Here is a 25,147-nt window from a genome sequence, read left to right as displayed (position 1 = left end):
CAGGGGCCAAGTGTCCTTCATCCCTCCTCCAACCACAGCCCAGCCACACTCCTCCCAGCATATGAGAAGAACCCAGATAGGTTCATTTCCCAATCTCCTTCTCTAATCACTACTTTATGGGATGTGTTTACCGGGAGAGCACATGGAACTGATCTTGTTATTCACCCTTCTGGTGCACTCTGGTGACAGCCTCTGTCCTTCCCCATCCACCACTATCTCATACCTTTCCTCTCCCTCTGCCTTTGCACAGCACTGCTGCATTCATTCTCTGCAAGAACTCGTGTGAACATTACTGTCTCTGGACTGGGAAATCTATTTGGTTTCTAAGTGACAACCTGCACTTCTAAGTTCCCTATGAACAAGAGTAGTCAACTTGTTGAACAGGAACCTGCTTGTGACATTAATGCAGCCACATGGGACTCATGTGAATTGACTGTATTAGACCTGACTTAATTCTGGTAAGAAGCAGCATTCGCTTTCGCCTGCAAACGTAGGTGAGAAAAACTACTTGGCTTCACAACTGTTGTGCATTTGTGCTCTGTCTTCCTCATAATTTTAATTCCTAACATCCGTTCCATGAAAACTGGCTCTTTAAGGCTCCTGAGATAATCCTTTCAAAGTTCACAGATCCATCACAAAATCCACCAAGATACCCCAAGTGAGCGCTTTGGAATGGATACAGATAGCAAATGAGCTCAAGTGTGAGAACCAAACTGCTCCTGGGTCTCACCTATGGAGGGTGGAGATGTGGCTGAAGAGTTGAACTTTGAAACTCTTTGGTGCTCTCCCTAGTCACATCTACAACCTGCCTGGTAAAATTCCCAAGTCTGATTCTCGGTGTTGGTACATGACAGCCTGCCATTCCTACCGGTAGGACCTAGAGCAAAGTTCTGTTTCAGGTGGTTTCTAGAAAATTTTGCTTGGTGTGTCCAAGCTGCAGCCTGGGGAGAATACTGCAATTTGTCATTTTCTGGGAACACTGTGAAGGATTCCACCTCAAAGCTGATGCAAAGTGACAGGTCTGGAGCCCTCTGCAAGCAGACTCACGTCTGTCCCCTGGGTCCCAGTGTTTCCTCCTGCCCAGGCCCCAGGAGCACAGATAGCTGGGCACATGGATATGTGAATGTGTTCCAGGCTGAGTATTAGCTCCTAGCCATTTCCTTTCTTTCCCATTTTTAATCTTTAAAAAAAAAGAAAGAACACCACCTGGCTCCTGCATTTGTGGGATGCAAAAGTGCTTTAACAAAGGTGAACTGCTTAATTTCCTGTTACACATTTGGATACAGAAAACAACCATTTGCGTAACAAAAGCAGCAGAGAGTCTTGTTTCCCCTCTCCGTAAGGCTCTCCATGTTCTGCCTGAAGACAAATGCACCCTTTTCCTTGTGCATCGCAGAGGGATCCCATCAGCTGGTGCCTTTAAACCTTCTTTCAACAAGGCAGGATGGAGAGAAGGTGGTTGTGGAGGTGGAGGTGGTAGGGAGAGGTGAAACAGCATCTGATTAGAAAGCGGAGGAAAGTGGAGGGACTGGGGAGACAGGTTGAAGTAGCCCAGCATCTGTGTGAAGAGTAAAGGTGGAGATGCTGCAGAAGCGTTTCTGTGTTGTGTTGTGTAACGTGCTGTGCGGTCTTTGGTGTGGGTCTCTGTGGGAAGGAATAGATCCATACTGGAGAGAAAATATTTGGGTGGATTTCATTTTCTGTGTTGTTTTCTTTAAAAAAATGTGTGAGTAGGTAATTTTTTTAGGTATGACTCAAGACTGTGACAGCAGGCAGTGGGATGCTGCAGGTCAGGGATGTTGTGCCTCAGCCAAGCTGAGTGTGGCATGGAGACTGCAGCAAGTTAGGCACACGGTGCCTGCCCAGTGCTGCCCGGGGGGTGGAGGCTGCCACGGTGGCTGGGGGGGACTGTCCAGAGCTGGGGACATCACCAGGGCTGGGCTTAGGACCCCCGATTGCTCCCTCAGGCAGCAGACTGGGGTTTGGTTGCTCCCAGAGCCCTTTTATAGTTCTGCATGCACCTGTGCTCCAGTAAAATCCAGATCATTTTCCTCTTGTCCCCCAAAATGCATAATTCAGTTCCAAAACAAAATCATGTGGCAGCTGCCTAGGGCAAGGGCAGTATTTCTTCATCTTTAGAAGAGACCACAGTCTTAAATCGTAGCCAGCAGTCCTTAATAACTTCCAGGGTAATGTCCTGACATGGGTGGGACATCAGCAGGGAAGACACATGTCAAGTAGAGGAAGGATTTATGTAGGCATTAAGCTTCATTAAGACATCCTTCTGTCTAGGTCTCCTACGTCCTACCCTTCTGGCATCCTGCCCCAAATCCTGGGCTGGGCTTGAAAGCTCTAGGGGATTTAGCTCCATCCTTTCCTGGAGGTCTGTCCTGAGTGTACTCCTGGTCACAGTTCATCACGGAGAGGACACCTGCTTGTCAAAAAAAAGACACGTGCTGGGTTTGAAAAGGGCTCTGAAAAGATGTTTCTATTTCTAGCAACACAGAGCTAAACATAATAACAAAAAAACCTCCCTGCTTCTGTGTCCTCACCACTCTGGAGCATTGTTTGGATTTGTGAGAGACAAGGTTTGCAGGAAGAAGTAATATCTTTTATTAGAACATATGATATTGTTGGAGGGGAAAAAAGAGAATGAATTTGAGACACACAATCCCTCTCTGAGCTCTTTCCCCCCCCCCCCCCTTCAGTAGTATCAGTTGGCTTAATAAAAGATTAATATCTCTTCATATGAACCTTGCCTCTCACATCCTTAGACCATCAGAACCAGAACAACATTTCTGCTATGACTTTGGCCTTAGGTCAGTGCTCTTTAAAAAGTCTAGGATCCCTCTGGCAGGTGCCTCCTTCTCTGAAGCATGAAGGTTTACCGTGTAAATATTTTCTTTCTTCTCTTTCTTTAAAATGGCTAGCAAAAACCCCATATTCTTTATAATACCTATTGTCAGATGGTTTTCTGATCTCCCATCTACACCATCTCTTACTTGAGCTCTTCTCCTCCAGAGTTCAAAATTGTTTTCTTTCTCCCTGGTACAGTCAGTTACTTTTCCAGTGAAGTTTCCACGCAAGTAATAGATCACCGAGGTTTAGCAGCTGCCTGGGTTGTGCTCCTTTGGAGGCTCATTCAGCACGGTAGATAAGATTAACAAACAAATTTAGACTGAAAGTAGATTTAGTCTGACCCACACTCTCCTAGATAGAGGGTCCCTAAATGATCACACCATCATTGAACGGTGCTCCAGTTCCCACCAGCTTTGAACTCTCTGCAGAGGTTTAGCTGCACTCTCCCACCAGTGTTTTTTGTGCGTCCTTGCCAGGGCCCGTTAATGCCCGTGTGTACCCTTCAGCTGTATGACATCCGCTTTCGTGCCCCCCGATGCTCTCGTCATTGCTTTGCTGTCCACCTCATGCAGCATGTTTACAGCGTGGGAGATCAATCCTTGCAGAGGGAAATTCCTGCCCAGCCCTGTTAGCATCAGGAAGGAGCCCTGCAATGAGTGTGCTAGGGCTCTGCTCCATTTATCCCTTCTCCGAGGTGAAAAATATAATGTGCTACTCTCTCTCCATCCTTCCTGCTTTGGTGTTGGGAAGGTTTCATACCTGTAAATTTATGGTCCACTAAGGGAAGAAGTGAGAAGTACTTTAATTTTCTCCTGTACTAAGTGGGATCCTGGAGAACATGTGTTGCTTTGTGATAACTACATAAGTAAGGGCAAAAACACCTCATAGTGACCTGGAGATGTGATCTGGGGACCCCTAGTACTGGTACAGATGGGCCAGGCAGGCAGAGCCATAGGCTTGCGACGTGGAGGAGCCTGTGTCTGCTGTTGAAAGTATTACACACCCTTCTTAACATCTGTTTACCCCACATGTCCCATCATCCCAGCCCCCAATTTGTTATTTCTTTCCTTGTTTTCATTGCCATCGTTCCCCGTAGGTGACACCCGTATGCCCCACCAGGTGTGGATGGCTCATGTCATGCTGCCTCACAACTGCCCTGACTGGTGGTTTGGTGGCAAAAGAACCAATTTCTCCCTAATTTGCAACAGGGCTGGAAACAGGGGAGGTGAGGGAACTGCTCAATGTGGGTGTGTGGGTTAAGTGTCTCTGTGACTCTGCCGGTGTGTCCTGTGTGCAGGAAAAGTCAGTATGATATCGAACGTACTGGTCTTTGATATCTCTGTGGCTCCTATAAAAACCTCTACAAATTGAATTCGCGGCACAGTTCCTTATCTCCTGAAAGGAAGATGTAACAGCATCATCTTGTGTTTTAGCCAGACGTTTTTCCTCAACACTTCCCCATTTCTACACTGAGGGAAAAACAAATATTGAGTCTTTTTTTTTTGCCCCTTTCCTCCTGTTTGAAACATTAAGAGCCCTTCACACAGAGCAGCTCAAGTGCAGAGGAATTAATTGGGGAAATTAGGTTTGTGTTGTATTTCTGGCATTTTCTCAGAAATGGTAATTGCCCTAATTCTCCACCCTGCCAAGACCTCCACCTGCACCCTGTTTCCCCCCTCCCCTTTTCCTCACTGTCTACCTGTCTTTCTCCTGCTTGAGTTGCTGTTTTCATGCTGTTGCCATTTATTTCATTTCAGTAATGAGAGGGATGTGGCAGGTGAAGAGCTCTCACAATCTGGTGACATCTTCTTTGAAGCACAGGCACAAAAGAGCAGTTTGTTTTTGGAAAATAAAAACTCCCTGCTGCAGTACTTGACCTCCACACTCACCTCTTCTCCTGCTGAGGATATGTTGCTGCTGCATTGCAAGTCATTTGGCTCAGATTTTTTGTTTAATGTAGTCTCAATATTCAGCCAAACACTGACCTCCATGCTTAACCCCTCTGTGTTCCCCCCAAACCCTCACACACTTACTGAGAGTTAATCAAACTTACAGTCTTTCAAATCTCAGCCCCATTCCCAGACATTTGAATTGAGTCTTTTGCTTTCTCCCAAGCATTGGTCTGAGCTCCAGAGACCTGGGAGTTCAAAGCCTTTCAGTTTAGCTTCCTGATGGTTTTTAACTCTTGACTTTTCACTTGCGAAGGGCATGGATGTAGCCAAATAGGGAGGAATTATTGGCTGTTCAGTATTTCCTGACCTAAGACACCTGGTGATGTTCACGGCAGGTTCAGATTCGACAGAGATGCTACAGTTGGTAGTAAAGCGGTGGGACTCTTTGCCTCAGGAGATCGTAGGTGCCAACAGCTGAGAGGGGTTGAAAAAGTGATTGAACAGAGTTGTAGAAGCAAAGTAATCTATCGGGGGCATCAAACGCAAAATACCTTCCCTGTTTCAGTAAATCCCTGTGCCGCTGATTATTGAGGAATGGAAGATATTGTGGCGCATATGCTGTGGGCTCTTCTATTTCCATACTCCCCCCCATGCATCTCTGACTGAGGTCAGGGTACCAGCTGACTGGACTTTGACTGCTCTTAAAAGCTGTCCAGGCTGATCTCTGCTTTACTTGGAGCTGGGGAGTACTACTGCGAGTAACCAGCCAAATGCTGGACCCAGCTGAGGAGTAGTGACATCATCTCCATGAAGTCAGAGATTCAGTTCAGGTCAGAAAGCTGGGATTGTTTCTTGATGTAGCCAAAATATCCAAGCCTGCTCACCACTGCTGTAAAAACTTGAGACAGCAAGTTTCCTGCAGGGATTTCAGGAGCCCTTTCCTTCAAAGCAATTCCCTTCCCTTAACTAGGGAGGGCAGGACCGTCTTCCATTTTCAGCGTTCCCTGGGTGCAGCCAGCAGATCCAGAAAAGGTGATCTCCACCCACCTTTGAGTAGTATCGTCACCCCCCCGCCCCCTTTGACTGTGAAACTGTTTTTTTCCCTGTTCTAATTTGTATTGTCCAAGTGTGGCTCCCAACCACCTGCGAGAGGCTGCCTACACGCAATGCGCTCCCTTCCTCCTGCTGTCCCCACTCGGAACATCCCATTAGCCTGAAAGCTGGGTGATACATGGAAAAGAGCACAGTGCCTAGTTTTGAGCCAGAGAGACTCTCCCATGGTGAAGATCCATCCAAAACATGTTCCTATGTGGTGTCACCAGAAACAAGGAAGGATTTTGTACAGGGCAGGCCAGAGGAGCTGATGGTTCCTGGGTTTTACCAACGTGGCCTGATTTAAGCTGTAGCTAGAGCAGAGGAAGGTGGAAAATCATATGCCAGCAAGCTTCGTTATTCTAGCCCCAGGTGGACCAGGACCAGTGTGTGTGCTCCTGAGCATGTGGAAACGAACCGTGCATGCTTTGGAAGGCACTGCCACTTACCATCGAGGGAGACTTTGATGTGTAAATCCTCCTCTCACCTTCTCTGCATTTTTGGACCCATTTCCCCTCCACATCCCAGCCAGCCAGTGGCCTCCTCCTCCCTTCCCACCTGCAGGACCATGATCTCATCTCTCCTTTACCGTGTGGGCAGCCGTGAGATCACACGCTGGTCAGGAAACGTGGGGAGCAGCCCCAGACCTCGATATGATCAGCAAAAGAACCAGAAGCAGAAAAGTTACAAGCCAGTTTAGTGGGAGCATGGATAAATTAGGACTTGGCTTGCTTTTTTTATTCCCTAATTTTTGGAGTAGTAACTTTCTGAGTGAGATAGACAAACTTGAAGGTTTTCCCCAGTGTGAAAAGCCTTGCTTCAAGACAAACTGAAGACCTCCCTAGAAAAATTAAGATGCAAATATCTTCATTGCCCTCTTTTTAATTAAAATGCTTGCACGGAGAGAAACCATTACTTTCCTTTTTTCCTCCTGATTCCTGCATGGTCAGAGTTTCTGCAGGATTTCCCTTCCTGATCCCCCCGTCTCATAGTCCTGCCTCTCTCTCAGCCACAGTGAGCTCCGTCTCCTCGCCAGCTGGATGGAGAAAGCCCCTATTTGCAAGCAGCTGTCTTTAATAAACAGGCTGTTTAGGGCTAGGCTGTCAAAAAGAGCATGTTCAATGTACAATTAAGGGGCAACGATGCACAAAATTGCACACACACACAAAATTGGAATCTTTTCTTGGTGTGCGTTGAGCTTTGAACACTTAAGTGATTCCACCTCTCTCTTACCCCTCCAATTATGTGGGCAACACATGATAAGATTGCTAAAGGAATTAGTGAGGGAAATCTTTACACTGCTTAATCAATATTGTTCTGCTCAGTACAAGGCATCTCCCCACCTCTGGCCTCAGTCGTGTTCCGAGTTGCCCTCTGAAAACACAAGTTCACCTTCACACTATTTGGGCTGTGGTGACCAAGAGGAAAACCAGCAGCATGTCTGTTGAAAATGTTTGTAGTTACAGAATTACTTTTGTCTCTTCCTATTGCATGGCCTTACAGAAATGGCCAGCAACCTTATAAGCAAAGACACTGGATGATAGTTTTTCTGAGCACCACTGAGGCAAGATGCCAGATTTTATGGGCCACTAGACTGATCCAATATAGCAAATCCTGTGTTCCACTGTGGATTCTGAGACCAAATTATCAATTAATGTGAAGCATTAAAAAATCCAAATCCCTTTTAGTTCCCTGCAGTCATTAGTGACAAGATACAATATCTATAGCTCAAATGCTTTGCCAGCATCCCCTGCAATGCATGTCGGCCATATTTACTCAGATGGAGGAATAAATCAGTTTGGGTTACTCTCTAGGTTAGTTATTTGTTGTCAGATCGGCTGCCTCTTCATATTTACTCAGATGGAGGAATAAATCAGGTTTGGGTTACTCTCTAGGTTAGTTATTTGTTATTGGACTAAATGCATGGTAATAGAGCTGACAGAGGAAGATGTTTCTGCTCTGTGTTTGAGGTAGAATTTGCTTTGTTCTGCTCTATATTATATTGGTGTTTTTTTCCACTGCTGGATGACTTCATTTGCTCTGCTCCTTTCCAGTGTCCATACCTCTGCCACAGCTGGCTTTAGGATGCGGCTTTATGTGATAGATCTCTCTTTTCTTTTTCCCTAACTGTAACACTGTACTGCAGAGGCAATTTAAACAACCATCATGAAACAATTTGCTAAGCCTTCCCCCCACCCATTTCCTACCTCAATTTTTTGGGAAGGGAGGTGAGTCAGTCATTCACGGGGCAATTCCCCAAGCAGAATGAGCTGTCAGCTACATTTAGCAGCTCAATTTTCACCTCTGGTGCGGGGTGGGAAGGCACCCGGGGTGATGACTAGCTGGACACACCCTGAGGCTGTATTTTTTGTATTCCCTGGGCAGCTGTCAGCCTGACCTCTTAAGTAGCACAGCCAAAAGTTTCCCCCAAAACCACCGTGCTCACCAATTGCCCTTTCATCTTGGGATTTTGTTTGCTTTTTGTCCCGGTGGGAACACAAACACCTTACTAGAAAGTCAGCAGACCTTATGCTCGTCATTCCCTCTTAATTTGCACACTGAGATCCCTACCCCCTCTCCTCCCTCCCATTCCCCAAATCTTTCCTACTTTGATACATGGGAAAACGTAGTGGTGTATTTTCTGTTCCATCATGTCGCTTCCCTTGTCTCCTCCTAAGGTTCAGTTTTGCCAGCGCCGGCATATTTGCGGGTGATCGGAAGCTGTGGGATGAAGTTTTTTCTTTCTCCCCCAGCCTGCCACAATACTGATGGGACAAAGACTTTTGGGGAAGCGTAGGGTGATATACCATCTGCTTCACTGGGGCATTTGGCCAATGATGCCTTACACTTTGGCTAACCCAAGCTTGCTTGAGTAAAGACATCAGGCCTGGGTCTTGTTCTGCTGGCACAGGTAGATGGGTCCCTGCACTGTGCCCAGGAGGGCTGGTGATGGGCAAGGAGCAGGGCGCTTGAGCACCAGATACAGAGGAACTGCTCAAGCCTCCTAAAACTTCTGTCTGGAGAAGGACTCTGGGTCTCCCAAGTGATGTGTCTTCTCAGGCCAAGGAGAAGGTTCAAGAGGCCAAAACACCACTTGACTCTCGCCCAGCACCAGTGCTCACCCCTTGCCCTCCCTCTGCACTGGTGCAGAGGTGGCTGGTGTGGGGTGCAAGGCGGTGGTGACCAGGGCCAGGGTGCGTCACCTGCCCCATGCCTTTGCAGCAAGGGTTGTGTAGTGCTGGGATGGTGCAGCCAGTGAAAGACATACGGTTCGGTTAAAGACATACCCTTTCCCTTCTTGTCCCCTTGCTTCATTCCTCCCATCCCTCCCTCCCTCTCTCACCCTTCCCTTCTCTTTTGTTTGTCTCCTTCCCTTGTTTTCACCCATTCACTGTCAGGAAGGGCCGCGTCCGAAGGGCCAGTTCAGCGCAGCGTGGCAGCGACAGAGACTGGCACCGCCGGCAGCTGCAACAGTGAGTGGATCTCGACCCCTGGGGCAGCTGGAAGCGGGGGACTGGTGCTGCTTGAGCATGAAACACGTGGGGTTGAGCGGCTTTGGGACTAGGTTGGGTCTAGTGTGTTCGGCAGCGAAGGGGCTCTCGTGTGTGATGGGAACTGCAGATGTTTCTACTATAGCAGCTCTTCGGGGTTTGTCTGTATGGTGAGATAATATGGGATGAATGCAAAAGTCCTCGGTGCAATCTACCTCTGTGGGTGTTCAGGCTGTGTCTGCACTAGTGGACAGCGCGAACTGTCCTCTGGCTCTGATGGCATCAAGCACGGCATGATTTGTCTTCGTGCAGCTAAACAGCTCCACACCTCCAAGCAGGGTGGCATTTGCACTGCTCACCGGGGACTACCCCTGTCTTGTGACATCCCCTCAACAGTTGCTTGGATGCTGTCAAACCGGCATGGGACTAGAACCAGACCACTTGAACAGTTAGACCGTCACATGCCAGCCCTGATGCCTTTTGTTTGCTAGTCCAGACACAGCCTTGGTGTCTGACTGGTTGGTTGCTTGCAGCTGCGATCGAGTGGACGTCAACCATCACTGCCCCATGGCAGCTCCCCTCCCTTGCGCAGTGGAGCGGCAGTGAGAGATTGGTGTGGGTTCAGTGCTCTGGCAGTGCAAAGGAGTTTGGGTTTGCCAAGGTGGTGGCTGACGGGAGCCATCTGAGCCAGCTGAGGGCTGGTAACATCTCTGTTCACCCTGCCCTCCCTCCCACAGAGGCGAGCCATCGTCCCGTTGTGCTCGCTGCATGCTGCAGTCTCTGGGTAGGGATGCTCAGCCCAGTGGGTCCCCAGCTGTCACAGCATCTCTGAAGCCACCTCCAGCAAGCTGCAAGGCTGCTGGGGCTAAGCTGCATAAGCCTGTGAGAGGGGCAAACATAGAACTTGATTGTCCTGTGCAGTTTTGCTGCTGACACACAAGGAAGTTCTCTGTTGATCCAGAAAATTGGGGAGCCTTTCCTTGAGTCCGTTTTGGAAGTTGATCAAGCTAATCCACCCAAAGATACTGTCTGTGCAGAGCAGTTATGACCCCTTGTAAGTTAAGACAGGAAAGTGATGGCTTCCACACTTTATTTCTCAATAGCTTCCTTGTGCCAGAAAGCCTGGAGAGATGGGCATAAATATTTGCAAAGTAGCTGTGACTGGGACAAATTACCGGGTGAGGTAAAATTGCCAGGGTAGGTGTATGCTCCTGACCAGGTGATGAAGGACCAGCTCTCCCACTGCCCAGCCTCCTCCCAGTGTCACCACCACTCCTCCTGCCCCAGTAGCGAATGGGATTAAGCAAATGCCTACATGGTGTTAAGCAGCTGAGTGGATCTCCCGGGATCTGCCATGGAGAAGGGCTCTGGCAGCTCCTGACTGTTGCCAGAATCACATGGGAGTGTGAGTTTAGATATCACTGATTTTACAGGGGATATGTCAGCAGATAAGAAGATGTGCCACTGAAAGGTGATTTCGTTACGTTTATGCCTTTCCGAGCCAAAATTGAATTGTGGGGTGTGGATGGGAATTTAGTTCTAAGCAGTGATGTAATTTTGTATCCTCAGCCCTGAAGGCAGCTTTTAAAAAATGATTTTCCCCTGTGCCCTGACACTATTTTTTTGCCTTTCAATCATGTCCTTATGACAGAACAAATACTGGGGTTGACCTTTGCAACGTGACATAATAACATGTGACTTCTTTATAGCTCTTTTCATCCAAAATGCTTGGCACACTATGAATCTGATCCTGCAACCGCTTACCACTGGGCTTAGCACTGACTGCTCCAACCAATCCCTGGGGAAGCCAGAGGAGCACTTGCACACAGAAGTGCTATGCCTGGTATTATTTACAGGATCAGGCCCTGAAAAAATGTAGCATGACTGTGAATAGCCACATTTTGGAGAGAGAAAGCCTTGCCCTCTCATTTATGATTTTTATTCACTATCAGAGTGCCATGCCCCGCATTAACATGACAGCCTCCTCTTGGCTAAAAGGTCATGGCACGTAATGCTTGGGTCATATTTACAGCTACCATCTACAAGCCTGTTGATTCTTTTTATTATTTTTTTCCCAGCCCTGAAAGCATGCTAATTAATAAACTCCCTTAGCTTATCCCGCACCATTTGATCCTGCAGAAATCACAGCATTTTATCTTATTAGCAAGTAGGAATTAACGAATTAAAACTACTCAAGGCGAAAAAGGAACATAACCACTTTCCCTGGGCATCCCTTCTGAAACAACCTTGCAGTGTGCCCTCAGAAACTCCACATGCAGCCCCTTGGCTTGACAGAGAATGGGAATCGCAGACCAGTAAATGCATGGGCTTGAAAACTGCTTTCCACTCTGCTATTCCTGTGGTGAATGGGAGAGCCCAATTAGGTGCATGGAGAAGAAGAGTCCAGCAGTGAGATGCCAGGCTTGGACTGGGCTGCAGGTCTCTTCCACACTACTGATGTCCTCTGTCACCATAGGAAATTCAGTTAGTCCTTCTGTACCTCAGTTTCTCATTGTTAAAGGTGATCCCGACTCATCTTCATAGAGGAGATTGACATGAAAAAAAAAAATTCAAAGGACACAGTCATAATGGTGTTGGGAGACAGGTAAGTACATTAGAAGTACATAGGGAACCTGTGAGCTGAGACCTTTGTGGTACTGGTTCAAGGAAAGTGAATTTTGGAAGTCCTCAGTAGTTGGAAAGTGCAGAGAGAAGCAGGTAGGATCCTTGCGCCCACTTCTGCTTGGTATGTTCAGGATGGGCAGACCCAGGAGAGAGACCTGCTCCACCTTCTGAGTGATGGGAAGTGGTTAAATCTGGGGATGGGGACCCAGTAGCCATCAGCAGGTACCTACACGCTTATCTGTTGTTTGCCATCAGTAGGGCGCTGCATCCCCCCTGCCTTTAAAAAGTAAATTCATTACGAGTTAAGAGGGCTGGAAGGGATTCCCTGGATCATCAAATCCAATCCCCTGTTGCATCAATCACATCAGATTTATCCTTTTCATAATCAAGCACCACTATTAAATGTGCTCCTAAGGGAAGACAGTCCCAGAATCTCATTGCTTTAACTTGTAGATGCTTCTAATTTCCAGTCTATGCTTAGTCATGGCCCGTTTGTTAAACAGCAGGTACCTGGCACAGAAGCAAGCAATTTAACACAGTTTTCTTAAAATAACCACTCGGAAATCCTATCCACAAAAAAATGCTGAGGTTGCAAACGGGAATGTGCAAGGTCAGGTAATTATGATGGGCAGGCCTGAGCTCACTCTTGCCTCTGCCTTGTAGTACAGACTTAGCATAATCATCCGCCGTTGATCTTGCATGACCCAGTTGAGGTACAAGGCAAAAGTACTCACAGAACAAAGGAACTTCTTTGCTCTTCTCAGTAATATTCATTGTGTAACCCTCTGTCTCTTTTGCCAGGTATAACTAACCCTGAGTTAAACATTTGCCTATTTTCCCCTTTCTTGGCAAGTTTTTCCATGCCATTTATTGCTTTACTGTACAAGCCATTATCTGCAGACCATCTTTGAGAAGTCAGTGAGTTGCATCGCCCCATTTATAGGTTAGGAAATGAAGCACCGAGCTATCGGCCGTCTCAACCCACAGAGCTGCAAGGGCAACTTTCCTCCTCCAAAATGCCCCTGCTTTATTCAGTGAAGTCTTAGTCACTCCAAACTGTGCAATTGCTACCCAGCCAGAGGAGAGGCGTTGGGGCAGCCGTCTACCTTGTGGCACACAGTGTATATTGCACACCATGGAAATGATGGGATGCTCTAGACTCCTGACTTGCTTGCTTTACAGTCTTGTCCAGTTAGTTAGGAATGAGGGGCAGAAAGAAAGAGATGAGTATAGGCAGAGGTACAAAAATGTTGTGTCATGCATTGCAGCACCCATTAGTTGTGACCCAGCCCATAGAGGGTGATGGCACATGGAGTTGTACACGCTTAGATTGCGTCGTTGCCGCGCAGCATAACCAGCCAGAGTGGCTAAGGAGGAGGGCTCACTTGCCAAAAACAGGTTTGCAACTAGGATGCAAAAAACCCGTGTTTGCTTATTTAACTTGGCAAGTATTCAAGTGAAATGGGCACGGAGGGGAGGTGTGAGACCTGATTTTGGTACCAGCATGTGTGGGATTTTGACTTTCTACTTCAGTGTTGTTTGGAAAAGAAATGCTCTCAGGATTCCACCCCCCCGCCTTTTTTTTTTAAGCACTATTTAAATGTTGTAAGAATCATATAGTGCCCACTTTAATGCTCCTAAGAAATTAAAATCTTTTATTAGTCTATAATCTGAAAATCATTACCGTGGTTACTATAAAAACCTGAAGCTCTCCAGAGGGAACGATGTCAGTGGGTCTAATATGTATGCAAATATATTTTGTTGCCATAAGGGTACCAGGGGTCAGACAGGCAGCCCCCAGCCCCAAGGTGACAGGCTGTTAGCGTGGGAGGGAACGTGGTGCATCTCACAGCTGGGAGGGAGAAAGTGGATCCCTCAGCTGGTTTTCCTGGAGTTTTGCTGGGTCAATGCCTGGGGCTGTGCCTGGCTGGTTTGGATGGTTCCAGGGGAAAGTGTTGGTGCCATTCCCACGCACCTCCCTCACCGTGAGGGTAAGAAAGCACTCCAGAAGGCTCACCCCCATCATGGATGAGTCACTCGGAACCTCTGGCCCCGTCCTGCATCCACATCCCCCTCGTGCCCATTCCCCCTGCAGATGGCTCTGGATGAGTCCCTCTGAATAAGCAATGCCTAATGCAGGGCAGGCGGGAGACAGCCGCGTCCAGCTCTGAGAAGGCAGCCCATACCCGCTGCCCCAGGCAGCCGGCACCCCGTGAGGCTGGGTGGCCAAGTGGCCCCTGCTTTGGCCATCACTGCCAGAGTGGTGGCTCCTGAGCCTCTCCCTTGCCCTGTGCAGAGCCAGTGGGCTCCTGCTGGTTACTCCTCACCGGCTTGGGCAAGTGTCGAGTGGTTCAAAGATTAATTACCATTTAGCCAGCTGTATTTCCATCTCTGCAGAAGGCTGCAGTGGAAAAGACAGAAGTACTGGGATAATTTACCCTGGTATTACACAGCAGATTACCCTGTACTTAGAAGGTCACCAGTTACCATGTAATTAGACCTCCAATGCAGGGAAGTCCGCAATAGTCCAAACCACCCTTTTTTCCCAGTGTCAAGGAAGCAGAGGAATGGCAGCAAAGTGCAGACTGAAACCTCATTAGGTGCATTTAAAACTGTTAAATAGTTTAAAATTCATGCTGGGGGAGGTACAATGAGAGGGCAGCAAGGCCACATGTACCTGGCAGTGAGAGGGACAAAAAAAACCCAGGGCAGTTTGTCTAGGAAATGCAGAGAAGCCAAAACAGAAAGGAGAGCTTTGAGGGAGCTGCATGTGCCGGGCGGCTGAACGGCAGCAGCGGCTGCTGCTTTGCAAGCTTCATCAGAGAGGCCTGTGCCGGTGATGGAGGACTCTGCTGAGTCCCAGAACTGCACAGCCACGGGGTCCTGCCCCGTGGGAAGATGTCCACAGGGCCCTGTGGGATGCCGCAGCAGGGATGCCCCGTGGGTCGGGATGAGGGGTGGGCAGCAGGACACCCAACCTGTGCCTGCTGCCTCCCTGCCTCTTGCTCCAGATCGCTGTCCTCCATTTTTCACACACCCAAATCAAACACCTACTCACAGAGCATTTCGAAGAATGACAAATGCCTTTGATTACCAAGCACAAATTCCAGTAGCAGCTCATCACACCTCTCAGGTGGCTAATAAAGCACTGAGCCTGTTCTGACCGATATACAGCAGTATTGCTGTAAAGTGAGATTGTGCCTGCCCCAGGCCACGTTCCATTTTGTCTTTATAAACCCTGTCCTCTTCGAACCAAACACAGTCCCTTGTGGGGTGGCAACTCCTCAGCACGCCTATGGCTTTTAGTGTGCCAGCAAAACAGATACTCTTCTGGAGCCATCCGTGTAAAGAATCCAAGTCAAAGAGCGAATTGTGTGCCTCTACAGCAATCATTATTTTAAATACTCTTATTACACAGCCACATGTCCCTGACTCAACCCCACAAAGAGTATCCATAAGGTCAACAGCTTCTGGAGAGGTGCAGCAGAAGCAAAGGTAGGGTGAAGCAATTGATTATTGGGATAGAAAGGTCTGTATGTAAATTGCTTCTCTAAAGAATGAACAGAGAGGGGAGATGTGCTACCTGATTGCAAATATTTACAAAGTTGTGAGCTTGAAGGTTAGAAAAGATTGGGAGAAGTACATAGAAGTTAGCACAGGGATAATGCAGTGAGGATGAGGCTGGGGAAAATCAGTGTGGCAAGCAGGAAATTTCCATCATGTAGGTGAGATTTGCTTGTGATTTTCTGAGAGAGGCTGTGGGTTGCCCACTGGGATATATGGAGTCACACCCATCCATACCTTAGCAAATCCTTTAGGGGCCTCCCTTGCAAAGGAAAGAGGGCAGAATGACATTTAATCTTTTTGTTTGTTTGTTTTGCTCTACTCTTTGGGTTGTAAAGCTGTTTCATACACAGACATGCGTGTCATTGCCTGTGCATGCTGCGTATACATACTGCGTATACATACCTAACGCTCTTGGACTAGAGCAGCTTATCCAGAGGCAGTGAAAGCAGCCAAGTCTTTAAGGCCAGCATTTTTAGTCACGTTTCTCCTTGAAGTAAATGCTCCAGCAATGACATAATTGAGGACTGTCCTGTCTGCTCAGCATATGTCTGCAGGGGTCATTCATCCTATCAGACATTGCAGAACATTAGCGGTTTCTTTAGACTCACTTTCTCCTTCTGTCCTTCCTCTTGTGGCTAACCCTAATGGAGAGCTGGTGTCTAGAGACTCCTCTAGGAAAACTCGCCTGGTTTAGAGAGCTAACCATCTAGAAACAGTCCTATATTATGGCAAAAAATAGTCAGATGTGTCCTACCGGCTGCTGGATTTGTCAAATGGTCCCAGCGGGGCTCGCTGGGGTGGAGCGTCTGGCTGGCTGCAGGAAGGGGAGCAGAAGGCAACCAGCAATATCTGTGATGGCCACTTAGTGCTCGAGGGCTCTAATGGCATCTGGGAACGAGGTTCCTGTGTTTGTGGGTTTGCTTATTTATTTATGCTCCTGGCTAAATAAAGTAGGGAGGAAGAATTTTAACACAGTGGTTAAAATACATGGGACTCCATCAACTCTGTCCTACTCAAGGGCATCTGGAAAACTTGATAAAGAATGGAGGAAACTTCAATAAACAGAAAATCTCAGGTGGAAAAATAGAGCAGAAGAGGATGAAATCCTTGATTCCTTCAAATTTTCAAATTTAGCTTGTTTTCCAGCAAAATCCTGCAGCCAGACCCCAGGCTCACCTTCTGCATGTGCCACCATTTTGGCTATCGCCGGTTTTAGTTCTGCCCCTTCCCAGTGCTGCTGCCGCTCCATCGCAGCTGCGCTCAGATGGGTGCAGTCGCTCTCTTTTGGCAAGGATGCTTCAGGCAGGCATGAGAGGGGCATGTCCAGGACAACCTCCCCTATTTTAGGTCTCAGGAAGTTTACCCATTAGCATCATATATTCAATGTGTCTCTACAGTGGTCTAACTCCTGGTGGGGGGATGTTGAGGCTTGCCTCTGCCGTGAAATGCAGCTCTCCATTCAGCAGTGCCAGAGCTGGCACAGCTTTCCCACTGGTACTGATGAGTTTAATCACATCATTAGTAGGTGTGACACTGCAGCCTCTGATGATGAGCTCTTTATTTTAACATGGCTTGCAACGTGTTTGTCTGAGATGCCATCTGTGCCTGCACTGCCTTCATTAGGAGAGAAAAATGTATGCATCTTCTGAAGTTGTTCTGTATTTCTGTGATGTTTCCCTGCTGAGAAACTACTGTTCAACTAGAGGGTGAGAACTCATACCTGAAGGAAAGCACCATCACCCAAAATGCTTAAACAGGCCAGACGAACCATTAGGAAGCGCACCATTGGGAACCGTCCTCAATTGGCCTGCAGGAAACTGGCTAGAAGGAACGATCCAACTATTTTATTGCTGAAAGTTTTTCACCTTGGTAAAGCACTAAGGCCCCATCCTTTGATCTAAAGTACTGTAAGTTTTCAGGAAAGTAAGGAAGAGATTTAAAAACTTGTGATTTTCCTACCTCCATACCATGATTGTGCATAAAAGCCTCTGGGTTGGCTGCCCAGTTTTTAGATACAAAAGATACTATTAAGATTTGTGGGTGCAGATCTGAGCATCTAACCTTCCCCCTTAAAAACTCCATAGTCAGCGATATATTTCTGTAGATGCCCCTTGGTCAACGAACAGGCAGCATGCTCACAGTGTTCCACCGCTGCTTAACAAGATGCACGAATGACAAACCAGGCAGGAGCTTCCAGATCGTGGTCCAGCTGCACATAAAGAAAGGGGCTGCTTCTACAGGGAGTTCCCACACCCTGTGTTGTATTAAATTTCTGTCTGGATGCTGCCAGGCCTATGCTCAGTGAATCTGGCATTAACAAGAAATAGATTTCCAAACAATCTAGCCTAATGAATTTTGAATATTATTATGATTAATGCCAAGTCAGTTGAACTGATTAGCCAGCATCCAGAAGTTAAGTAATGGAGCTTTATCTAAATCATGTATAGTCATCAGTCAGGAATGGCTCTGGCTGCAGACGAAGATGGACCATTATTCGTTACCCAGAGGGGAGTCACTGTCAGGACAGAGAGAGAGGGACGATGGAAGGGGAGATTATGCGATACCAATCTGAAAGCATTTTAGCATAGAGTGATCGCACATGCAAGTGCTTTATTGGTCCTACTTCCTAAGCTGCATTTCTCAGGCCATTTTGAGACTTTGTCTTTTATATCTCCAGTTAAGATTTATTGGGCAAATCTTCTCTTCCTACTTTCTAAAGCCAGAAACCGAGCTGATTTTCATTCTCTGCATCACCAAAAGAGCAGGATCCTGATGAACGCGTTTCTTGCATCATGATGGTTTAACTTAGCCTCTATCTGATTAGCTTCTGAGCTATTAAACGCTTCTTGTAGTATTACCAGCTCACTGCAAAATGATAATGCAGATCAGTCATGGACAATTTCTGTTGGCAAGTGCAGTCTTTGCAGACTACAGATCCCCTCTGAAGCTGGAACCAGTGACAGCTGTTTCATGGGTATTGCGTGCCTCTGAGCAGGCCTGTCCTAAAAAAGTGTGGTACAGTGCAAGGGTCTCCAGCCTGGTGGAGACAAATTGGTAAATCCATGCTATCTGATGGCTGCAGTTTGAATAGGTTTAGTGGCCTTCCCAGCCTCTGCTGTTATCTGGGCAGTGACCAGGAGAAAGGAAGCTTAGTTGGTAGCTTTTGAACAGCCCAGACGTGGTGCCCATGTTGTGGCTGTGGTGCAGAAGACCACAGAGGCTACCACCATCTGCATGCACAGCTGCCCAGTGCCAACCCACCGCTGAGCAGTGGGACTCCTGGGAGGCTGCTGGGTCTCCCACCAGTGAAGCCTTCCCCAGCGCCACCACTTTCCTCCACTATCTGAGATCCTAGTGTGGGGTCTTGTCGTCTGGGCCACAAGAAGCTTTCAGTAGGTGGCCCAGAGGATCAGAAGGCTGATAGCCTCTCCTTCACTTGGGAAGACTCTAGCAGCAACTGTTAGGACAGGGGTTTAGGACCTGCTAGGACCTGGTGGTGGCCTCGCTGACCGCTTTACTAGTGGCTTTGCAAACTACAGCTGCTCTGCTCCCACGTCTCCCCAGCTGAATGAGGTGCGGCTTGGTTTTGTCACAGTTATGTCCCAGTGTTGAAGATCATGACTTTTGGAGCATTTACTTATATGAAAATGAGAAACTGGCCTTTGTTCCTCTGCAGGTTGGTTGTGCAGCCCTTTCTTAGCAGTGGGTGCTGCTGCTTTGAGTTCTGGGAAGAAAAGGGGAGGGGTAAGGAGCACACCAAATAGATTATTGGCAAACATAATTAAAAATATATGTGTGATTACTCCTCTGTTTCCCTTTTCTTAACCAACCTCTGCATTTCCTCTGGCATTTTCAGATGGCAGATAATATAACTGAGAGTACTCTTGGGTACAGGCAGCTCTTCGAGCAGCAGTGATTTATCTCAGGCCTTTTTGAGGTAGCAGAATTTACCTCTAGCTGCAGCCGCCCCTCCATGCCTACCCCCCTGCATTTGCATAAGTAATTGGCAGCTTCTTAATGGATCATTAAGAATGCTGAAAACTGTGGGATTAAAACACACTCAATGGAGCAAAGATAGGGGAAGGGGGAGAAAGGCCACTGTCCCTGCTTGCAAATTACACCGCTTGATTCAACGCTGATTCAGAATTACAGGTCATAAAGCAACTAACTTGTGAAATAAAGTAAGGAAAAACAATGTCAATGGCAGGCTTTATTTTTAGACTCATGTTTAAACACAGTATATGCATTTGCGTGGAAGAAACAGTCCCTTGTCAAACAGTCCTACTGACAACAGGAAGGTCTCACCCCCTTCTCAGTTTCATATTAACCCTGCCTGGTCAGTCTTTCCTGCTCCTGAGCAAGTCCATCTGTCTTACATCACCTCACGACAGCGACATGCGGCTCCTTTCCCCATGCTCTCTCTGGGTAAGTCAGTCCAACCCTCTCCCCTCTGGCAGCAGGTGACCTGCATCTCCCCTGCTTTGGGCAGGGCTGGGACACCCAGCACAGCTGCATGCAAGTAGGAGAAACGGCTACAGGTTGCCTTGTGCATTCTGTAAATCTCCAAAACCCCTCTGTGATCCCTTGCAAATTGCTGTGAGCTGTTTTCAGTCGCTGGTATGCAGGGGAGCGGCAAGCCCCATGCTGCGGCACTGCCAGAGCCTGCAATGGAGGAGATGGATGGTGCAGTGAGGATTAGGAGGATATCAGATCTGCCATTCCCAGAAAGTGGGGTAGTCACATGTGGAGTGCTGCATGGCAAGGACAAAAGAAGTCAAGTGAGTCAAAACCTTTGGAAAAAGCTTTTTGGGTGGTGTTGACTGGTTTTAAGCTCATGTTCAGCACTGGCTATGACAGCAGGGACAGCAGAAGCACAAGACCTGAAGGCAAGGACAGGGCTACGCTGGGAGTTTGCAGTGGCAGCTTTTGAATCACTTAGAAGAGGCTTAGCCTGGGGGTGGTACAGCCATAACGCATGAAGCCTTTCAGTCAGGAGAACACCTTGGGGATTTTTTGAGGTCAGAGTAATTCTGGCAATGGTGCAGTCTCAGATACAGCTAGCACCCTTCTTTCTGGATAAGCTGAAAGAAAGTTGCAGATGAAGTACTTGAAAATCGCATCCAGGCACAACTTGCACTTAAATTCAGCTACCTCTGATGTAAACTACTTGGGTACTTAAGAGACTAGTAAGGTAACAGTTAAAACTATGAAGTGCAGGACAGCTAATGTTCAGCAAAGCTCAGGTCTGTCTGGCATGTCAGAGTTAATCCCTCTGCTTTGCAAAAGGTGCCCAGGAATCTGTCAGGACTCACACACGCAAAATACCGGCACATCTGATAGCGAAATGCCTTTCAGGGCTGCTGGATCCAGCACTGAAGGCAGGGAAGGAGTGTGTCCTCCTGGAGACCCAGCCATGAGCACGTACTGCCCTTTGCCTCACCCCTGAGAAGCCACCTTTGCATGCCCCAACCTCATCTGACAAACTTCGACTCACAACACCGTGATCTACAGCAGATCTGTTTGTTGTTTGTTTTTCTCCAAGAGCTCAACGTAGCCAAACAGAGAAGCTTTTCCTGCTTCTTGCTTGCATGGCTTTTTCTTTGTCCTTGTGTCCTCTCGGGTGACCCATCCACCTGTGGCTCTTATTCATACAAGGCTGTCCAGAACTGCTGAATAACACATCTTGCCCGCAGCAGGAATTAATGCGTCCTGATGGGGACATACATCTGGCTGCTGGGGGAAAGTTCAGAGCTGAGTATCTTCCAAGGATCACCCACCTCCTAGAGCTGAGTTCTAAAGGACATATGTTCTGGTGCAGCCCAGCCTGGGATGACAGCCAGGTCTGCAATTAAAGAAGATCCCAGGTCATCCCTACCTACAGCAGCAGGAACAGAGGCAGCAAACAGAGAATGTGTGTCTTATCACTACGTTGTGTGGATTGAGTGTTGAGTGGATTTTCCTGGAGAGAAATGGTGCCAAGGTCTCCACTTGTCTCAGCTTCCTGCAAATGAAAGGGAAGTTCAAGTAACGCTGCACCAATGAAGACAGCTACGGTGGTTCTTGTGACTTCCCCAAGGCAGGAGCAGGAGCAGAGCCTCCCCGAAGTATGCCAGGAACAGGAAGAAACCTGTCAAATGACCTTGGAAAGGAAATGTCAAATGACCAAGGAAAACAAAAGCACTGATTTATTTTTTATTTCAAATTTAGGAAGGAAACTGCACAAAAAGGAAAATAAAACTCAACCTTAGAGTATGCCAGAGACAAAATTCCGTTCTTAGCTGAGATCCATGAAGCAACCTTCAGCTGTGAGCACGGAGGGAATGGCTCGGTAGTTCCCCTCTGAATGCTACTTTGGGTTACACCCCTGGAGTTGGTATGTGAGCCAGGAAGGGGAAAACAGGGCTACCCACGAAGAGCTGCCTTTAACATGTTAAGGATCTGGATTCCCACGAGTCCAAAGTTCTCATAAGGGTTTTCCAGCCCTACTCTGGTTTTGATTTCCATGCTATGTCTATTAGTGGCCCAAAATGTGGATATATTACACAGTCTTCACTGAACACTGCTGCTCCACTACCTGCTGCTGTACTGTCGAACTCATTGGGGATAACATGTCATCTTTTCCCTTTCTAATCAGCTGGATGTCATTCAGAAAGCTGGGACAAGGAGAGTTTTTTCCCGAGACACCAGCTTTCCTTGGTAGCAGACAAAACTCGAGCCTTATGTACTGGTACATAGCACTTACTTATATAGCTTTACATTGTCGAAGTGCTGTACTAGCATTAAGTAATTATCTCACTCCCTAATGGCCATTAATGCTGGCCTTTCATGAACCTCCCCCAGCTCCCTGAGGTTCATATCTAATACAGCAATAAGCTGCTCAAAGGGAATGGCTGGTTATCTTGCACGTCTACGGGCTTGGATGTGTAATGAAGCTTCAGAGCAGAGGCCAGGTGCCCTGGAGTATCAGAAACATGTGGCTGTAGACCAGGTCATGCACCTGGGAGTATCCATTAGAACGGGATGGAAATGAGTAGGTGATACCGTGATCTTGAAATGGAAACAGAAGAAGGAAACTTTGGCCACTCAGAGGATATACACTGATTCCTCTATTTATTACCAGGATAGTACTACGAACTGCAAGAGCAAAGCAGTAGGAATAACATATTAATGTGGGCATGGGGAGTTGATCTAGGGAGAGAAAGTGAGAGAGCTATAAATGTCAAGCAAAGCTAGACAGCCATGGCAATGGGATAAAGAGGCCAGTCTGCAGGTCTATGAAGCATTAAAATATCAAAGAGAAAGGGCAAGCTTGGCAACATCGTCAGATTTAAAGGGAGGAACAGAAGAGGATTTACTTGCCTTATTTGCCTGAAAGCAAATTCTTCTTCCAGGTTGTGGAGTGTCTCCAGTAGTGATGTTGCAATGCCACTGCTTGAGGGTGTATCACCCTTAGGGGCCTTAAGAAGATGAACCTGCATGATGGCATGAAACCTGCCAGGTCCAGCTCTGAGAAACCAGGGGCTTGACTGAAGCAAACTTTCGCCTTCTCTCTAAAAACATGGTAATGATTCTTTCCAGAGCCAAGGACATGCCATTGGCTTTGCAAAAGAAAAAAACAGCATCCTTTTTTTTTTTTTTAGCCTAATTTAATAGCATAGGCTTTTTTCTAAGCTTTTGGCAATGGCTGGTCCTGTAAAAGTATGTAGCCATTGGAATCACGTGCAAGTCTACACTGGTGTAACACAGATCACAGCCACTACCTGTTATGCAAAGGATTTCTGTCACCTTGGACACACTCTGCTTCCTGTGGCATCCAGTAACACAATCCTTTTGTGCTCAGCTCTAAATAATTTTGCTACATCAGCAAGTAACAGGGTACAACTGACTGCAGACCAGGAAGACTCGACTTAGTGTTCACTTACTATACAGCTTCAGAGCAGGGCTTTCCCCTGCCTTCCTGCATCTGTTTTCTCATCTGTTAAATGGGAATTTTAATCCTAATCAGTTTGCCAGTGGACAGTATGGGATAGTCAAAGGTGATGCTTTAAAATGTAATAGTCAGCCTTACGTGCTAAGCTAGACATTGGAGTGGTTTTATGGTACAGTTTAATTGATGCCTGTTCTGCTTATAGCCAGCTAGTAAGTGCAAGACTTAAAATTTCCTCTCAAAAATGCGGCACCTTGTTTGACATGCAAAGAATACCTCTGCAAAAAGTATCTCCTTATCTATGAACATAGCTGAGCCATATTTTGGGATCCACACATTTCTGGGCGTTGCTTGGAGCTTTTTCCCCCCAAAATTAGTTTGATTATTAATTATTAGTCGATTAATTTTTAGTAATGTGTCACATGACATACAGGGTTGAGAGGAATGCTTTGGCAGTCCTTGGATCTGCCATATGAGCTAAGCCAAGACTGTGTCGTCACATTCCGAGGACAACTGTTGACTGTGTCTGTTGCTTGGCTGACAGTTCTTCACCAGGATGTGTTTAGAGGAGACCAAAGACCTTGACTTTATTTTAGCTTATTAGAACTGAGATGGGACTACTGGCTTCTCTGTTCTGTTTTCAGGTCCAGATTCTCAAGTGGTGTAAAATCAGGGCCCCCCAAAAATAAGGGGGTTAGAATAAGTGCTTAACTTATTCAAGCCAAACTGCTGTAATACTGTTTGTGTAAGTCAAGAACCTGGTTCATAGATTCTGAACTGTTGTAAGACCTGTTCAAAAGGGAGTTAAGTGTGTTCAATACGTTGTACTACCCATAATCTCAAATGATCCTGCAAGATTTGGGGTTTTGCAAATGTAGAGAGCTTTGCAATAAGTAATCATTCTGAGATTGCCGGAAAACTGAAGAGTTAGTGCTACTTAAAGGAGAACAAAATAAACATTAGCACAGAACAGTTTTTGCAACAATCAGGTTTGATGTATGTCCTGTTCTGTCAATAACATTTCCTCGGAGTCCTTCACAAGAAGGGAAAGCAACTTGTAAAAGCTGAGAATGCAGGAGATAGCTAAAATTGCAGCCAGGGTTTCAAAGGAACAAACAAAGAAAAGCATATTACTATTTCCATTATGGGAGGATATTCCTGGGAGTTCAGAGCAGCACGCTGAGGACATGCCAGCCAAGCCATCTGTAAATAGGTGTAGAGTTGCAATGAGCTTTTTATCTTCAAGCATTGCAGTTCTGAGCACCTCTGCACTTAGGAAAGAGAGGTGTTCCTGAGACTTTTAAAACTGCTTCTCTTTTTTTGAGGGAGGTCCTGTTTCAGAGATAGAAAAGGGGCTGGTCTGCAGACCTCTGAGTACAACATCACAAGCCTGAGTCCAAATTCTGTCAAACCCCAGACAAGTCTGACTTGCACCCTCCATGCAGAAAGCCTGCTAAATATCATACCCATTTCACACTCTCTTCCAACAGACCCCCCCAGCACTGTCCCTCTTGCTTCCAAACACTGCAGTGTGTCTCTGTACCGACCCTTCCCCACACTAGTTCTGCTATAATCGGACAAAGAAACCTGTGGGAGCTTGGGAAAACTGGCAACTCAGAGTAAAGCTTTTGTTTGTACAAGAAATGTATTCATCCAAGCAAGCGCAACAATCTCATTATTTTGAATAGCCACAC

General features: G+C 47.0%; 1 protein-coding gene across 5 annotated transcripts in view; it reads left to right on the top strand.

Annotated features, from left to right (window-relative positions):
- NTRK3 (neurotrophic receptor tyrosine kinase 3) overlaps positions 1-25,147 on the top strand; it is a 216,196-nt gene that overhangs the window by 185,837 nt on the left and 5,212 nt on the right. For 3 of the 5 annotated variants that reach the window (XM_082005029.1, XM_082005027.1, XM_082005026.1), the window contains one exon: positions 9,242-9,316. The exons of the other annotated variants lie outside the window; for them this stretch is intronic. In XM_082005029.1, coding sequence (XP_081861155.1) covers positions 9,242-9,316 — 75 coding nt within the window. The remainder of the gene's footprint in view (positions 1-9,241; positions 9,317-25,147) is intronic. 5 annotated transcript variants of the gene reach the window in all.

This window comes from Phaethon aethereus, assembly GCF_964289735.1.
Source record: "Phaethon aethereus genome assembly, chromosome: 12".
NCBI classification, from domain to species: domain Eukaryota; kingdom Metazoa; phylum Chordata; class Aves; order Phaethontiformes; family Phaethontidae; genus Phaethon; species Phaethon aethereus.
Note: the sequence above shows the minus strand (reverse complement) of the source record. Positions and strands in the feature narration are given on the sequence as shown.